Consider the following 17,971-nt stretch of genomic DNA (forward strand, 5'->3'; position numbering starts at 1 on the left):
AATTCTAAAATTCTTCCGGGAGAGACCTTTTTAAAAATGTCTTTTAGCATATTTTCTGAGTAAAACATTTTCTTTAAAAATTACAAATAAGTCATATATTCAGTATGTTATAAAATATTCTATTTTAAATATTCTTTTTTTAATTATGATCAAAGCCTAAGCGAATATGAATAACATTTTTAATATTTCTCACGTAATTAAAGAAAAATTACACATGTATTGAGGGGCCCAGGGCCTCTGAATGTCTGGTAGTGGCTCCCTGGGTCAGAAAAGATTGACAACTCCTTCTTTAACATAAATAACAGTCTATTTGACTGATATATCGCCTCTTTTAGCAGGAAAACATGGCAGGACAACAATGCACAGAAGTCAAAAGTCTGACACCTCGTGACAGTTCAGTTCAATCAATGCACAAAAAAGCGTGCATTTTAAAGCGGATCAATTGACTGTGACAGAGACAACACCTGAAAATAAACAAGCCAAATAAACCGTATAAATGCAGGCAAATAAATAAACCAGTATCAATCCATAAACAACAAGCCACTGCAACAAACAAACACAGTTATTTACCGTCTGCGGATGATGGAGGTGGGATGATATCGAGAACATATAACTGAAAGATATAACTGAATCGTTCCCAATTTATGCATGTATTTGTCAGGCAGTGTCTCAGCCAACAGCACTGCCCCTGCTCTCACCAGCCCCCTTTACTGCCCCCCGGAAGTCATGCTTAATACACGGGCATACACTTCCTACAAAAACACGTCACGTCACAGATGACTGCAGGGAATTGTAGTTCTGAGAGCCGCGAGCGCGCCTTCACTTTACAAGCGCAGGCGGCGTTGAGAAACTACAAATGATCATCGCTTATAAAACTGAAGAGTCTGATTCATTTCCGCAAATCGGTTCTTTCGAACAGTTCATTTTGGATGAAACATTCAAACAATCGATTCAGTGATTCATCATTCCGTATGATATATCCGCTCGGATCCATTCACTGCGATTCAGACAATTAATTAAAAAAAGATCCGGTTCAAACGAATGATTCATTGAGGAGTCGGACATCGGTATCGACAGCACGGGAAGGGGTGTTGTATTCAGGAGGTGCGTTTTAGCAAAACTGAGGTTATATCTGACATAAAGTCAGGTAATGTCATCTAATGTTGGCGCCAGTCCGGAATTTATGTGTTTATATATTCAATCGTTTGACTGTAAGAATGAACTCTCCATATTTCACCGATTCAGTAGCTGTATTAGGCACTTGTGCAACTGAAACTATGGGGAAAAGTGCTGTAAATAAAGGAGGAATTCGCAGATTGAGATCCAGAATGGCTCAAGGGCTTAAATCAGAAGATGATTCTCCAAACGTGAAAGCAGAAGATCACGAGCAGAGTATTTCAGATGCTCCACTGCAAACACATGCAGAAACTCCTGCAGGTTAGACGAACTGCTCAGGTGGAACTAAAAACTATTTTAAATCATATTTTTCTAAATATTTTATATAAATTCTAATCATTTTATATATTTTTTCTATAATTTAATTATGAATTAAATTATATATTTTTATATAATTAATGCATGTGTTTTAATATTATTTTAATAGTTTTTTTTTTTGTACAGAGACTGTGACAAATTGCAATAACACAACCACAAAAGTGAAAGAAGAAGCAGTGGATGAGCAAGCCGCTTTGACGTCACCTAGAAAACCAAGGCGGGGCCGTGTGAAGGTGGAGTATGAGGAGGAGGAAGGGGCGGAGCTAAAGAGGGAGCGCTGGGAGCCGCGTGATTGGAGAACACAGCTGTCATTCATCAGGGAGATGAGGAGCAAACGGGATGCGCCCGTGGACCAAATGGGAGCAGGGAAATGCTACGACACCGAGGCCCCGCCTGAGGTGAGCGAGAACCGATCGCAGATCACCTGAGGTAACCGACAGCCAATCAAAATTCTCGGTTCTTTTCTCAGGTGCGTCGTTACCAGGTGCTGATCTCCTTAATGCTGTCCAGTCAAACGAAAGATCACGTGACGGCTGGTGCTATGCAGAGATTACGTGAGCATGGGCTCAGTGTGGACGCCGTACTCGAGTTGGACGATGAGACTCTGGGTAAACTCATCTACCCCGTGGGCTTTTGGAAGGTAAATGACTCTTATGTGTTCAAATACATGTATGTATAATCAGAGCAATCAAAAACTCACAAACTTCTTCTCAGAAAAAGGTGAAGTACATCAAACAGGCCACGGCTCTGATCCAGCAGGAGTTCGGCGGAGACATTCCTGACACAGTGGAGGGTCTGATGCGTCTGCCGGGCGTTGGTCCCAAGATGGCCCACCTGGCCATGGACATCGCCTGGAACCAGGTGTCAGGAATCGGTAGGGCGGAAATTTATATTTTGGCTTAACACAGTGTCTGTCTGTTCTGAATCATATTGCTGCAACTTCTCTACCCAAGCAGACATACAGATTTCCCATAATGGTTGATGAAAAATCAAAGAACATTCTTGCAACCAGTTGGAACACCATTGCAACATCCTACATTCTTAAACATTTCAAAACTTCCTTTAAAGGGGTCGTATGATGCGATTTAAAGTTTTCCTTTCTCTTTGGAGTGTTACAAGCTGTTTGTGAATAGATAAGATCCCTAAAGTTGCAAAGACTAAAGTCTCAAACCCAAAGAGATATTCTTTATAAAAGTTAAGACTCGTCCACGCCCTCCTAAAACGCCTCGTTTAAACACGCCCCCACATGTCTACGTCACTGTATGGGAAGATTTGCATAACGCCGCCCAAATGTTCACGCAAAGAAAGAAGGCATAACTTTTATTCTTGCTGTAGTATTATTGCTGCCGCCTCCATGTCGTGGAGATGCTGTGTTTCGTTGTGAAAGCGAAAATATTTTGTTTGGTCTTCCAAAAGATAACACAACAAGAAATCAGTGGTTAAGTTGTATTTACAACACTGTTCCAGAACAGTTCAACCCAAATATTCAGATGTGTGTGGAAAATAATGTGTTTTTTTAACCTTAAACCGCATAAACACATTTCATTACACCAAATACACAAAATAATGTTTTTTTTAGCAACATCATATGACCACTTTAAGCTCCCCATCTCTGTTCACTTTCACACAAGGCTTTTTCAAGTCAAAGTTTCAAGTTTATCTTTATAATTTATGAGTTTTAGATACAGTATTTATATTCTTGTCTTTACCGTAAAGAAATAGTTCACCAAAAATGAACATTTGCTGTTAATTTACTTCCCTATCCAAGATGTAGGTGACTTTTTTTCTTGAGTAGAACTCAAGAAAACTCAGAACTCAGCTAAAGATTTTTAGCTGAAACTGTGGTCCTTGGTGATTCATAAAATGCAAGTCAGCGGCTGCCTGATTTTGAGAATTGAAAAAAGCATATCAAGGAACATGAAATTAATACCTGTGGCTCCTGACGATATATTGAGGTCTTATGAAGTGAAACGATCGGTCTGTGTGAGAAACTGAACATTATTTACAACATTATTACCTGTAATCAGACAATGGAGAAATCTGATTCTTTCGGACAGTTTGTTTCTGGTTCAAAAAACTGATTCACCAGTTTGTTTACATAATCACGCAATGATGTAACGTACATATAAAGCATAAAGCATATAAAGTGAATAAACTAGTCTTAATATACTCACCAAGTTATGAGAAACCATATAAACTATAATTTCACCCCTTCATTCAAGTGCTCAGTTCACTCATGCACATATCAGAAGCTCATCTTTGGTCCGACTCTGAGTCGAACTGTTTCCTCAGTTCAGTGACTGCTGGAGGAACTGGAGCCAGCGCTATATGATTCATTCATCATAGGATCAGATACGCCGCTATTTTGCCTCATTTCGAGTCCGAGTGACTGTCAGACGTCCGAAAGTGCGATTTGATTGAGTAACCTGTAGATCTGTGCTGCTCGAGTCACGAACTGTTTCAGACACTTCAGTCCAAAAGAACCGGTTCAAAAGAATGATTCGTGAACCGGACATCACCCCAGACCGTTTGCCTGAGGCTCTGGATTACAGGTAATAATTTTGTAAATGATGTTCAGTTTCTTCCACAGACTGATCATTTTGCTTCATAAGACCTCAATATATCTTCAGGAACCACCGATATGAATTTTGTGTTCCTTGATATGCTTTTTTATTCTCAAAAATGAGAATGGCCTGTGAGTGAGTAAATTAACAGCAAATTTTCATTTTTGGGTGAACTATCCCTTTAAGTGTTATTGTGTGCTCGTGTGTGTGTGTGTGTGTGTGTGTGTGTGTGTGTGTGTAGGCGTGGACACCCACGTTCACCGAATCTCAAACAGACTCGGATGGACCAAGAAGGGGACCAAGACGCCAGAGGAAACGCGGAGAGCTCTCGAGGAGTGGTTGCCACGGTAACCTCTATTTTCGGTCCTGTTGTTGCGAACGTTCATCTCTGCAAGATAGCATCACAACAATTTCGTTGAAGTACCATTTTTACCCGTCTTCTCTCTTCTCACAGAGATCTGTGGAGTGAGATCAACTGGTTGCTGGTTGGTTTCGGGCAGCAGGTGTGTTTGCCTGTTGCTCCGCTGTGCTCCGTATGTCTCAATCAGCACACCTGTCCCTTCGCCCACCGATCGTCTCCAAAGAAGCTCAAATCCAGCCCTGCAAAACCTGCCATTAACGGTCCCGATGACAAACTAGCATCTCCAACAGCACAGGTCAAAGAAGAGCCAGCGGATGCATCCCTGTCTCAGAGGAGCAAGAACACAGCCAAACAGGAAGTGCCAGGAAACCAGGTACAAGAACAGCTGACATCAGAAGAAGACGCTCCATCTGTCCTTAAAAAGAGAAGCAGGAGGAAAGGGAGAGCAGGAGCACAACAGAACACTTCACACCAGACACAAAGGACAGCAGAGACTTAGAATCAGTTTCAACAAAGTACTGTGTAAATGCAAAACAAATGTCACTTTAATTCGTTTTGTAGGTTTTATATCAAATAAATTGGAACTGAAATGGAAAACATAAAAGTGTTAGTGTTCGGTATTAGTTTTACATTAAATTACATTGTTCAGAACAGTATGCTATCATTTCTACATGTGTGAGTGTGCCCACAGTACAATACAGAATTGCATATTAGTGTACTACCTTAATATTTATGCATTATATTTATTGGACTTGTTTTTTTTTTAAGAAATTATGCTTACCAATGCTAAAATAACTTTTTTAAATTTAATATATCATAAAATGTAGTTTATTCCTGTGATCAAAGCTGAATTTTCAGCATTACTCCAGTCTTCAGTGTCACATGATCTTCAGAAATCATCCTAATATGCTGATTTGCTGCTCAATAAACATTTCTGATTATTATCAATGTTGAAAACTGTTGTGCTCCTTCATATTTTTTCTAGGCAGTATTCACGTCGAACTGTTTCCTCAGTTCAGTGACTGCTGGAGGAACTGGAGCCAGCGCTATATGATTCATTCATCATAGGATCAGATACGCCGCTATTTTGCCTCATTTCGAGTCCGAGTGACTGTCAGACGTCCGAAAGTGCGATTTGATTGAGTAACCTGTAGATCTGTGCTGCTCGAGTCACGAACTGTTTCAGACACTTCAGTCCAAAAGAACCGGTTCAAAAGAATGATTCGTGAACCGGACATCACCCCAGACCGTTTGCCTGAGGCTCTGGATTACAGGTAATAATTTTGTAAATGATGTTCAGTTTCTTCCACAGACTGATCATTTTGCTTCATAAGACCTCAATATATCTTCAGGAACCACCGATATGAATTTTGTGTTCCTTGATATGCTTTTTTATTCTCAAAAATGAGAATGGCCTGTGAGTGAGTAAATTAACAGCAAATTTTCATTTTTGGGTGAACTATCCCTTTAAGTGTTCCTTCATATTTTTTCTAGGCAGTATTCACTATATGAGGTTTCATTTTGAAAGCAGATGAAAACTTGATTTAATTCAAGCCTCAACTGTTGTCAACACCAGAGGGCAGAACTGCCAAAAAAAGTAAATACTTCACACATATACACATAAAATCCGTGTTTACTTACACACACACACACACACACACACACACACGCACACTTGTAAATATGAGAAAAGAACCAGATCCCAGTCTGATCAGATTACAGTACATTTAGCGTTATGCATTAATTGTACTCATTGTATCCTTACTGTTTTCTAGCTCAATGGTTTAATTGTTGTGTTTTAGTGTCCAGCAGATTTGCAGCTGAACGTGTGGGCGATCTGGCCTGTTTTAAATGCAGTGGCCCTTTTACACAGCAGTCGATCATCCCTGCTGCAGGTCAGCTACGTGTCTATTACTGAATCAGTGTGGGTTAGATGAGCTGATCCCAGATCTGTCCATAAAACACAGGTGAAGAGGAAGAGTTCCGCATGGATATCTGTGACTTATCCAACATCTGATCTCTCCAATCCTCTCTCTCTCACACACACACACACACACACACACACACTTCACAGTTCCTCCGGTCGGTCTCATCCTCTAACACCTGTTCTGTCTCGCACTCGCACACTGATGCGTTCCGTGCTCAGATATTGAACTCAAGAGCCACACTATTACTGATTTATCATATTAGTATACATTATAAGAAGAATGCGTGTCGTTTTAACAGTGTGAACGCTTGTGGGATGCGTGACTGACGGAAGCTGGGCTGGAGGAACGGCTACTGAACTTATTGGACTGTTATGAAGAGAGTCATTTAGTGGAAGACACGCTCGAGTAAAGAGCTATTTTTAACACGAATTGAAGTGAACGTTTTTGTAACATGCGGGATTTTTTACAACTAACGGAGGACACGGTTTTGCGCACGTAAGGCGTTTAGCGGATTAAAGCGTTTATTTGGGTTTTATTTAGCTTGTTTATTATAATTTTTTATTCTATCACATTTTTAATATTGAACTTGTAAAAAAAAAATATTTTCTATTACATTCCGTTTATTCTGTACTATTAAATAAATAAGAAACAACGCCTACAGACTCAGCATGTGGAATAATGCATCCGCCAAAACTTTACTCAAGCTTATAATATTATAGAGCAGGCTATATTTGTGTTGTGATTGCACACGGCTGCAGTTGGATATGGCGAACACTCTGGAGAGAGAGATTCTGGAGCGGGAGCTCCGTCCACGGCTGTGTTATGTGACTAAAGGAGATCGCGGGTACGGGTTTCATCTGCACGGCGAACGCAACCGAGGAGCGCAATACATCCGCAGGATCGAGCCGGGCTCCCCCGCGGACCTGTCCGGTCTCAGGTCCGGCGACCGGGTGGTGGAGGTGAACGGAGAGAACGTGGAGGGAGAGACGCATCAGCAGGTAACGAGAGAGGAGAACCTGTCGGACCACTTCACAGGGATGTGTCTCACAACCTAGTGAGCTGCCTACCTAGACAGCATTTTTGTGAATCATACTGATGAACGTTCCAAATGCGCCCGAAAGTTCCAAAAACGCGCGTGAGACCCACAGTGCTGTCTATATAGGGGTCTCACTATGTTTTGAGACACAGTCAGTGTGTTATATTCCACACTCAGGTAACAGCGCAATGGGTATTTGTTTAAGATTGGATCATTGTGTGTTGATGTTAAGAAAACACTGCAGTCTCGCCTCTGCGAAACCTACAAAACTTTCCCCTCCACCCTTACAAACACTTAGGCCTACCGTGGAAACCACTGTAAACCCATAATAAATAGATACGGGGCCTCTTAAAACGGTGCAATAAGTTTACTTTTTACTGTAGTGTCTAATGCCACCTTAATACATTTTTATATAAAAGTACTGTTGTGATAATAGCCTATATAAAATGTCAATACCATGCTGAATGACTTCATATTCATACCATGGATTTTATATGGCAAGGAGTGTCTAAAGGGAAGTGGTGATGGTATAAAAGGGAGGAAAAATTATAATTCAATGCCTTTGTGTTTCCCAGAGAAACTTTGCATTCAATATCAACACTTTTACATTTGCTCACAAAACTTTTGCATTCCCACAATGAACATTACGTTTAAACTCAAATCTTTTGCATTTTCTTCCAAGCTTTGTGTTCACTTGCAAAACTTTAGCATTCCCCCGATAAGCTTTGTGTTCGTACAGTAAACATTTTCGTTCCCCTGATAAACTTTGCGTACACATGCAAAACACTTGCATTCCCCCAATAAACTTTGTGTGCAAAATTTTTCCATTCCCCCAATAAACTTTTCTTTCACATGCAAAACTTTTGTTCAGAATTTGCATTTGTTTGCAAAACTTTTGTTTTCTTGCTAAACTTTTACGTTTCCACAACAAAATTTCCATTCGCTTGCAAAACTTTTTTTGCAAACAAATTTTCCATTCCGATAAACTTTGTTTGTTTGCAAACCGTAGCTTATATTGTACCATGTTCCAAAATCGCATGGTAATACTTTGTGGTATGTTTTAGGGAGTGTTACATTCTGTGTGTCTCTCAGGTTGTGCAGAGGATCCTGGAGGTGGAGCACCGCACCAGGCTGCTGGTGGTGGACCGGGTCACCGAAGAGTTCCTGAAGTTTCACGGTCTGCCATGTACGGAGGATAGGGCGATTGAGATGGGCTCTCTGTCCTCTCGCTCCTCAGCGGCGTCCTCTCCCCGCGCCTCCCCAAGAGACTCCGCCACTCCTCCCTACAGCAGACAGAGCTCAGAGGGCATTTTCATTAATAAGGTGAGAAGACCTCTCATGTGAGTGCTTGCATCTGTGTAGGTGAAACATCCCATCGCCATCAGACTGTAGTCTGTACATCAGAATGTAGTGCCCATACAGTCTCTATCTCTGTATAAGTACTTCCCTCATATTGGAGACTCCATGAGAGGAAGTCAAGGAGGAAGTCCAGCCCAGAGAGGAGCAGTGAGCTATATTTAGATCGCACTGTACAAAGAATAGGGTTGGGAATCCAGAATTCAGAAGAGTTACATTTTTAAAAAAATACCAGATTGACATTCACTGTGTTAATGGTTGTTGAATAACTGCATTATTCTGCTAAAATGATATGTGACCCTGGACCACAAAACCAGTCATAAGGATTAATTTTTTTAAATTGAATAAATAAGTTTTCCATTGATGTATGGTTTGTTAGGATAGGACAATATTTGGCCGAGATACAACTATTTGAAAATCTGGAATCTGAGGGTGTAAAAAAATCCAAATATTGAGAAAATCATCTTTAAAGTTGTCCAAATGAAGTTCTTAGCAATGCATATTACTAATCAAAAATTACGTTTTAATATATTTACAGTAGGAATTTTACAAAATATCTTCATGGAACATGATCTTTACTTAATATCCTAATGATTTTTGGCATAAAGGAAAAATCTATATTTTGCTCCATACAATGTATTTTTGGCTATTGCTACAAATATACCCCATTCTTCACAAGTACTAAGAGTCATTAATGGATTCAATTGAAAGCAGAATTGTCACATTTCTTACTTGATAGAGAATGGAGAGTTAAACTGTAACCTTTATTTGCTGATTATTAAACAGGATGCATTAATAATAGTCATTCAGTGTTTGTTGTAATTAAAATTAGCCATGCATTTGCTATTTTAGGGCCAAATTTTTGTGATATTATTTCATTTAAAGGGACAGTTCACCCAACAATGAAAATTCTGTCATCATTTACTCACCCGGTTTCTCACCATGTTGTTCCAAACCTGTATGATTTTTTCTTCTGTTGAACACAAAAGAAGATACTTTAAGGAATGTTGCAGTTACTGGTAGCCATGAACTTCCATTGTATTTTTATTCCATACTGTGGAAGTCAATGGCTACCAGCAACTGTCTTGATACCAACGTTCTTCAAAATATCTTAATTTGTGTTCAATAGAAGAAAGAAACTCGTACGGGTTTGGAACAACTTGAGGGTGAGTAAATTATGACAGAATTTTCGTTTTTAGGTGAACTATCCCTTTAAGACCTCTTATTAAAGCTAAGTATTCAGACTGGTGAATGATATTAATTTAATAACTAAATTAAATTCATTAAATTCAGTGTGCTCTGTTTTGTTAAAGTGAAGTTTATTCTTGATCAAAAAAAATAATATTCTTGATCGGCCTAATAAGCTCAAGAAGAGCTTGTATTTGTAATGTGCTTTTCACGGGAACACCAGGGTTTAACAAATAAAATTAAGTCTGCATACGGTCCAATCAATGGAAATGTGTCACTTGATAGAAGCTAGTCAAATTAGGCTTGTGAACATGGACAGGTTGTGTGACATTTTTGAAAACCAAAACTATGCAAAGCAGGGTTATTAAAATAAACTAACAAAATATTTACAAAAAGTATGTAGTTTATCGATGATACTAAAATGACACCACTGCAAAGAACATCATATGAACCAGACTAAATGTGGCTTCACACGCAACAAGAGTAACCTGACCACGGTGTGTTTCAATGTCAATGAACTGATTGCTAATAATGTTCATATTTTTGAGTTTATGCAAGTTATTGGATACATCTCAAAATATTGAATTTACACTGCTGTGAAATCAACCATGGCCAAGATTACAGTAAGACATGAAGGATAAATTTAATACACACACACACACACACACCTGCCCTCCATCAGGAGCTTCAGTCTGGCTTCATCTAGAGGTGTTTGACTGGAGCTGTCTAAGCTCTTTACTGACCTCGATGTGTCCAGTTCAGGTGAAGTGTGTTGACACATGCTTAGGTAGCAGACGGCTGCCGGATCAGCACACAGCAAGAGTCCTGTAAACAACATAATCCAGAGATGGTCAAATTGCAGTCATGTTATTGTTTGTTTTATTATTACCTGCAGACTAAACCAACGACTATCTAACAGTATTGGAGAGCAACTAAAAGTCTGGCTTTTTATTAGAAATTAACTTTTGGCCCGATTTACAGTCTGGACGAGTCAACAAGGTTTTGGCCAGTTGTAAAAAAAACACGTAGTGTATGAATGGTACAGACTCCGATTATTTAGCTTCCAACTTTGATGCCATTCAGCTGAAGGGTGTTAAACATGTTTGATATTTAAAACATATTGTTTTTATTTTGTCATGCATCCCCTAGCAACAAGGCGCTTGTTTCTGGTCAAGTTTGTTGCATGACTTAAAAGTCTGCTGGTGAGTGACGCTTCGTGCTTGGTTTATCTCTGTAAACATCTACAAAATCATCAGGTGTATTATGCCTATAATCTGTTCAGATTTGACAAGTAATGTATTCCAGCAACAGGCACCTCCCCCATCATGAGTGGACACGCCCCCTTACTGGTGATTGGCTACAAGTGTATTTTGGTGCTTGGTTCGATCCAAATTCAACAGTGTTTCTCAGAAATTGATTAGTGCACCTTTAAGCTTCTTTCTGTTCTGACTCTTAATTCTGATTGGATGAGCCACATTTGATGCATGTTAATTAGCCAAGTTGCTATGTTGCTTAGCAACCATGAACAGCCTGAAGTTTGGCTAATGAACTAAACTACTTGGTGGAAGAATTGTTGGTTCTTCTGTGGTATTACTGTATTTATGTAACTATTTTTATTATATTGCTGTTGTTGTCATTATATAAAAGCAAGAAGCCAGTTAAGGGAGTTTCAAAATCACTGTAACAGACAGCTTCTTGTGGTTTATTGATTTAATTTGATCTTATAGTTTTATTTAAATTTTTATGATTATTGCACCAGTGTAGTGAGTGATAACTTCTACCGAGGCCGAACAGAAGGCTAGTTTGACTGTGGTCTCACTTATTTCAATTATGAGTAGGTTGTTTCTTGGCAAACAACAGTTTCAAAGCAGCTTCCCCAAACACCGGCATGTGACCACAAACACAACACAAACAATAGTGACATTCACACGCTGGACCGCTGAAGCAGAAACACCGACCACAGACGTTCAGGTTCATTGTGGAGGATGAAATATTCAGCTGAATGTCTACTTTACTGTCTTCTCGTAGAGTCCCAGCAGCGCTGGAGGAGTAATGAATGGCTCTCCACTCTACAGAGCTCATGCCCGTCTGGCGTCACCCGTGTTTCTGCCTCTGTCGTCACCCGGTGAACACAAGACTGAACCGGAGCCCGAACCCTTCACCAAACTCACTGTGGAGTCCAGCATCACACCCGAGCCTGAACCGGTGCGTGACCTCAGCGTATCAGAGACCAGCACACAGGTGAGTTTCAGCAGCAGGGTCTTCATGATGGAGCTGATTATGTGGTGCGGATTGAAACTGAAGGACCTGCAAACCTGTAACTCATAAGTAACTCAATTAGTGTTAGTATTGGTACGTATTTGTACTTTAAAGTGCAGTTAGTTTGAATAGACTCTGATACATACAATATAATGTATAGACATTTTAAATAATGCTTTAACATATCTACGAGTTTAGAGATAGTACATTAATTCCCATGCAAAGAGGTCAGCCAATCATCACAGAGTTCTGCCTTAAAGGTACAGTACTAATATTTTTGAAAGAAGTCTCTACTGCTCAGGCTGCATTTATTTGATAATACAATAAAAACAGTAATATGTTGAAATTTTATTATAATTGAAAAGAACTGTTTTTCATTTGGCTATATTTGAATGTTTTCAGTGTCACATGATCTTCAGAAATCATTCTAATATGCTGATTTGCTGCTCAAGAAACATTTCTTATTATTATCAATGTTGAAAACAGTTGTGCTGCTTCATATTTTTGTGGAAATGTGATACATTTTATTTTCCAGGATTCTTTGATGAATATAAAGTTCAAAAGAACAGCATTTATTTGAAATAGAAATATTTAATAACATTATAAATGTCTTTACTGTCACTTTTAATCAATTTAATGCGCCCTTGCTGGAATAAAAGTATTATTTTTTTTTTTTTTTATTAATTATAAAAAAATAAAATAAAAAATATTTTATAAAATAAATAATATTTAATAACCAAAAATAAATAATATCTTACTGACCCCAAACTCTTGAATGGTAGTGTATATAGTAGGTAAACTATATTTGTAAGCCTTAAAGATACAGTAGCAAAATCAGCCTGTTTATCAGCCTTAATTACTTAAAAACTGTTTTTTTTGTTTTTTTGCAAAAGAAACCTTAACTTACATTATAGACTGGGAATTATGTGCTTCATTAACATGAAAAGGAGGTTAAAAAAAATAGCTTGTTAAAGCACGTTTTGCAGTGCAGGTGGACCTTACAAATCAAATGCTATAAAAAATATATCTGATCCCATTAAGTGAAACTACATTTGCATCTGTCCCTCTTCTTTCATTCGCTGTCCTCATCTTCTCTCTCTCTCTCTCTCTCTCTGTATGACCTTAATTCTCATTTACCTGCTTTTTGTTCCCACTCTCTGGTCCTGGGTGTCTGATTTCTGGGTATTTTCCCAGAATTCAGTGAGAGTGTTGTTTGTGTGTGTGTGTGCTGGTTTAGATTAAGCAGCGTCTCAGCCTCAGGAGCTAAAGCACATGTGTGTGTAAGGCGAGGTTCTTCAGTCACTCTACCCCATGGGACACAAACAGACACCACCCTTGTATTGTCTTAGAACAGGAAGTGACATGGTGTCTCACAGAATGTCCCTTATTCCTCCTGGGCGTGTTTCACTTCTTGAAGGAAATGAGCCAATGGTCACGCACACATGCTCACACTGTCCTTCTGCACGGCCCAGGGTCGTGCATATATCATATAATACAGCATATGATATCAGACAGGACCGTTTGTTCCTCTCTCTTTGGCCAGAAACTTTGAGCAAATGCAGACGTGAATGCCTGATAAAGGTCGTGCAGGAATGCAGTCTTGTTGAATGTGTATATTTGTTGGCCGCAACAAGTACTTAAGTGGGTGATAGTTTTCTTCAGCCATCTGTGTCATTAAACCAGATGTGTCATTATTAAAGCACTAATTGACCTGAATGAGAAAACTGACTGTAGAAGAAGAAAACATATTGTTAATATTGATGTCCTCTATGGCGCCCCTTGTGGCAACACTGAGAATGCAACACCTCAACATAGTTAAAAATAAAATATTTATAATATTAATGAAATGCAGTTTTGCATATTAATATTTTTACTTTGAGTATCAGAAAGTTGTTTATGCATTTTAATTTAAAAAAGGCTCATTTATTAATTTTAGTGAAATAAATTATTAAATGATAAATTAATGAAAATTTGAATTAATAAATTACTAAACCAATGTATAAATATTTTGTAATGCACTGGGAGACAGTTATACCAAAAATTATTTCTAATTAAAAAAAAATTGTTTTTGCTAGTGACTTCTTGTGTACACAACTGAAGGCAAATTAATTGTCAAAACTACTTATAAAAAATAACTACAGTTAAGTGAGATAAATGAACCTACAAATTCAAATGCTTACTAATTTTGTGTTAGAAGACAGTTTTACCATTAAATGTTTAAGATTAAGTAAAAAAACAACTTTTCAAGTGAATTGCTGTGAACTGAAGGCAAATTCATTTTCAAAATTAATTATAAAACATAAATGCAACTGTATATTTTAATGATAAATGAGTCTAAATGATTGCATAAAAAATATGTAATGGAAGATAGTTTTACCATTAAATATTTGTAACTAAATTAAAAAAATATATATAATTTTGCTACTGATAAGTTTTTACTTATAAAAACTAATTATAAAAATAACCACAACTGTTTGACATATAAAGTGTTTGTAATTGCATTAACTTAGTATTTGAATGGCTGTGCTGGTAATGCTTGTAATGTCAAACTTGTTTCTTATTATTAATTATTTGTTAATAAATACTAGCGCATCTGGACCTTTGACTAAATTGAATGAAGTCTGACCCATAATGCATCTAATTCTGGCCAAGAACTGCCCACTTAGACAGGAAGTGGATCATCTGACCAACATGTAGAACGATCAATTGCAATTTTTATGCAAACAAAAAATAAATATAAAAAAAATATGAATGGCGCAGCCACCTCTGTGGATTTTCATACAGAAAACACTAGATAAATTGAGAAAAATGTATCTGTAAAGACTGTTTGATGAGAATTTCTGTTTGTCTAAAGTAATAAATATGGATTATTTTATTGAGTAAATATACAGAATATATGCAGAATATGTTGCACATCGAGACAAAACCTGTAGCAAATACTTTCCCTGTATTATCTCACTCTGGAAATTAAAGAGATAGTTCACCCAAAAATGGTTTGTTTTAACCAAACAGTTGACTTCTGTAAGTCAATGGCTACCAGCAACTGTTTGGTTAACAACATTCTTCAAAATATCTTCTATTGTGTTTAATACAAGAAAGAAACTCATACAGGTTTCATGCAACTTGAGGGTGAGTAAATGATGACAGAATTTTATGGTGAACTATCCTTTTAAATTGACTCATTATCTAATGTTGAAGCTAAAAGAGTCCGTTTTCCTGTTTTGTTGACCTAAACGTCCTCTCAAGTTCATTACTGTTCTTGCGTTCCTTTTCTCTCTCCAGAAGGAGACGCTTTCGGAGGTGGATGTGGTAACGAAGGACCTGCGTCCGCGCTTGTGTCACATGACCATAGGAGAGCAGGGCTACGGCTTCAACCTGCACTGCAGAAAGTCCCACGTGGGTCAGTTCGTCCGCTCGGTGGACCCCGACTCTCCGGCGGAGCACGCGGGACTGAGGCCGAGAGACCGGCTCATCGAGGTGATCGGACGGGATTACACGAGACTCGATTAGCCCAGATTAGCAGCACTGGATTAGATTAAATTAGATTTCTGGAGAGAGGCAGATTACGTAAATGAAGAGAAACGCCTGGCTCATCCACTCCTTGATGGGAGGATCCTGTTTTAGAGCAGAGAGTGCTTGCTTGTGTGATGGCGTGATCGTCAGAGAGAGCAAATCCGTCCTAATGGATTTAATTTGTATCCGTTTTCTGTAATTATCACAGACGGATCAGTAATTATGACTGACAAACAGTGTTCAATTCACTGTCTCTGAATGCATTTGAATATCATTAGCAAAACACTTATTTATAGTCAAGTATTTAATTCAGGAATTAATATAGTTAAAGAGATAGTTCACCCAAAAATGAAAATTGAAAATCCTGTTATTAATTACTCACCCTCATCTCATCTTCAGAACTCAAATGAGGATATTTATGATTAAATCCGAGAGCATTTTCCCCCCGGTTGGGAGCAATGGAACTACCACATTCAAGTGCTTTTTTTTTTTTTTTTTAAGTAAAAAAAACATAATTTACCACTTTATTTATAAAAATATTAAGCAGCAAAAGTGCTTCTGTGAATGTGCTGGATATTTTTTCGTTGTTGAGTAAATATATAACACGTAAATTATTTTTTTTCTTGCAAACAAAGCATAAAGAGTTGCTTCATTAAATTGAGGTTAATCCACTGGAGTCACATGGAGTACTTTAAAGGGGTCATATGATGTTGCTAAAAAGAACATTATTTTGTGTATTTGGTGTAATGAAAAGTGTTTATGCGGTTTAAGGTTAAAAAAACACATTATTTTCCACATACTGTACATTATTGTTTCTCCTCTATGCCCCGCCTTTCTGAAACGCATCGATTTTTACAAAGCTCATCGGTCTGAAAAGCGAGGTGTGCTCTGATTGGCCAGCTATCCAGTGCGTTATGATTGGCCGAATACCTCAAGCGTGTGACGGAAATGTTACGCCCCTCACCATACTGTGATGCCGTGTCCGGCCGGAGCGAAGAGACAAAAGCATTAAAACCCATTATAAACGAGGCATTTGTTGCATCCAGTGGGGACATAATTACGAATTATAATGACTTATACTGTGTTTTTACGTGTTGCATTGCATATCGCGCCGCGTAAACATAAAACCATTTCTGCATTTGTGACTGGAGAAACAACAAACAACAAGCCTACTCTACACTGCTCAAAACTCGCGTTTGAATCGTCAGTGGCAAATCCTTTAAATATAAAAAAACGTACTTACAGTCTGTGAGTCAGAACAGCCGGCATTGTAGTCTACTCTACCAGGATCAGGAAACAGTCCTCCATAAAATGCGTTGCACACACACTCCAAAGAGAAAGGAAAAATTTAAATCGCATCATATGACCCCTTTAATGATGTTTTTCCTACCGTTCTGGATCTTTAATGTCCTAGTTCTGTTGCTCCCAATGGGGGGAGAAAATACTAAATAAATAATAATTTAATCATATATATTATCAGTCAATTAAAATAATACATTATTATTATTATTATTCACTATGATGATGATGATGATTCTACAGTATTATTATTATTATCATTATATGGATTTTAGATGTGGCACTTTATGAATACGATTCCTCAGAAGTGTAATGATGAAGTGGTTATGGCGCTCTGCATGTTTGTCCGCTTTATTAGAAAGTCAGTGACAAACCTTTTAATATTTCAGATAAAAACACACTTCCTCCTAGATGAACGTCAGGACGCCTCACAGACTTTCACATGCGTCTGTGAAAAAAAAATCTTTATTTATTCCTTCCCTTCCTAGCTTGTACTTATTTGAACAATACCTGGATCGCTTTATATATTCCCCAATTATAAGTCACTTTGGATAAAAGAGTCTGCAAAATGACTAAACGGCGTTACATCAGTTTGTGTTTCACTGCCTACAGGAACCTACACACCCCAAACTCTATTATCAGACAGACACAGCTGGAGAAACAGAGAAAAATGTCAGATGAAAGTTTGTTATGTAAGGCTTCTTCAAAGACAGGAAGAGGAAGAAGTTCCACAGAAAGCGGAAGTAGCGCGGCCTCACTCTCCACCTGCTGGACAAATACTGACCGACAATTATTATGTGTTGAGACAAAAGATTTATATACGTCATTTAATTTAACATTATAATATAGTAAATTATTATATTTAGTATATTATAATATAATAAATTTATATAATTAACACTATAATAAATAATGCAGTGTAATGTTATAATATATCACTATAAAATAAAAAAATTATGTAATAAATATAATA

The 17,971-nt window shown here is 38.0% G+C and overlaps 3 protein-coding genes across 7 annotated transcripts in view; 2 read left to right on the top strand and 1 right to left on the bottom strand.

Moving 5' to 3' along the window:
* The window catches only part of LOC107703706 (tuberin-like), a 49,864-nt gene extending 49,159 nt beyond the window's left edge, over nucleotides 1-705 (bottom strand). Inside the window, exon 1 of the mRNA XM_016506421.1 lies at nucleotides 571-705. The gene's annotated coding sequence lies outside the window, so the exon portion shown is untranslated. The remainder of the gene's footprint in view (nucleotides 1-570) is intronic.
* Nucleotides 706-1,030: 325 nt separating this feature from the next.
* nthl1 (nth-like DNA glycosylase 1) lies at nucleotides 1,031-4,987 on the top strand. 5 transcript variants are annotated; one of them, XM_016506447.1, is made up of 7 exons: nucleotides 1,031-1,104; nucleotides 1,246-1,437; nucleotides 1,621-1,892; nucleotides 1,964-2,134; nucleotides 2,209-2,368; nucleotides 4,300-4,405; nucleotides 4,513-4,985. In XM_016506447.1, the coding sequence occupies exons 2-7, from the start codon at nucleotides 1,278-1,280 to the stop codon at nucleotides 4,916-4,918; spliced, it is 1,275 nt and encodes a 424-aa protein (XP_016361933.1). In that variant the 5' UTR covers nucleotides 1,031-1,104; nucleotides 1,246-1,277; the 3' UTR covers nucleotides 4,919-4,985. The 5 variants fall into 5 exon arrangements, with proteins under 5 accessions (XP_016361933.1, XP_016361932.1, XP_016361934.1 ...); XM_016506446.1 differs by having other exon boundaries at nucleotides 1,060-1,147; XM_016506448.1 differs by having other exon boundaries at nucleotides 1,060-1,147; nucleotides 1,249-1,437.
* A 1,926-nt stretch (nucleotides 4,988-6,913) lies between these two features.
* Nucleotides 6,914-17,971, top strand: part of nherf2 (NHERF family PDZ scaffold protein 2) — a 15,133-nt gene continuing 4,075 nt past the window's right edge. Inside the window, exons 1-4 of the mRNA XM_016506567.1 lie at nucleotides 6,914-7,345; nucleotides 8,476-8,706; nucleotides 11,956-12,168; nucleotides 15,469-15,663. Of these exons, the coding sequence (XP_016362053.1) occupies nucleotides 7,112-7,345; nucleotides 8,476-8,706; nucleotides 11,956-12,168; nucleotides 15,469-15,663 (873 nt within the window). The 5' untranslated portion in view covers nucleotides 6,914-7,111. The remainder of the gene's footprint in view (nucleotides 7,346-8,475; nucleotides 8,707-11,955; nucleotides 12,169-15,468; nucleotides 15,664-17,971) is intronic.

Source organism: Sinocyclocheilus anshuiensis, unplaced genomic scaffold, assembly GCF_001515605.1.
Source record: "Sinocyclocheilus anshuiensis isolate Anshui unplaced genomic scaffold, SAMN03320099.WGS_v1.1 scaffold274, whole genome shotgun sequence".
In the NCBI taxonomy this organism is placed as follows: domain Eukaryota; kingdom Metazoa; phylum Chordata; class Actinopteri; order Cypriniformes; family Cyprinidae; genus Sinocyclocheilus; species Sinocyclocheilus anshuiensis.

What these genes read in the sequence shown, in the direction of transcription:
- nthl1 (XM_016506445.1), top strand. Translation starts at nt 1,161, where the DNA reads ATGTTGGCGCCAGTCCGGAATTTATGTGTTTATATATTCAATCGTTTG. An exon ending in GAACCAGGTGTCAGGAATCG is followed by an intron (nt 2,369 to 4,299) that starts GTAGGGCGGAAA and finishes GTGTGTGTGTAG; the next exon opens with GCGTGGACACCCACGTTCAC. An exon ending in CTCGAGGAGTGGTTGCCACG is followed by an intron (nt 4,406 to 4,512) that starts GTAACCTCTATT and finishes CTCTTCTCACAG; the next exon opens with AGATCTGTGGAGTGAGATCA.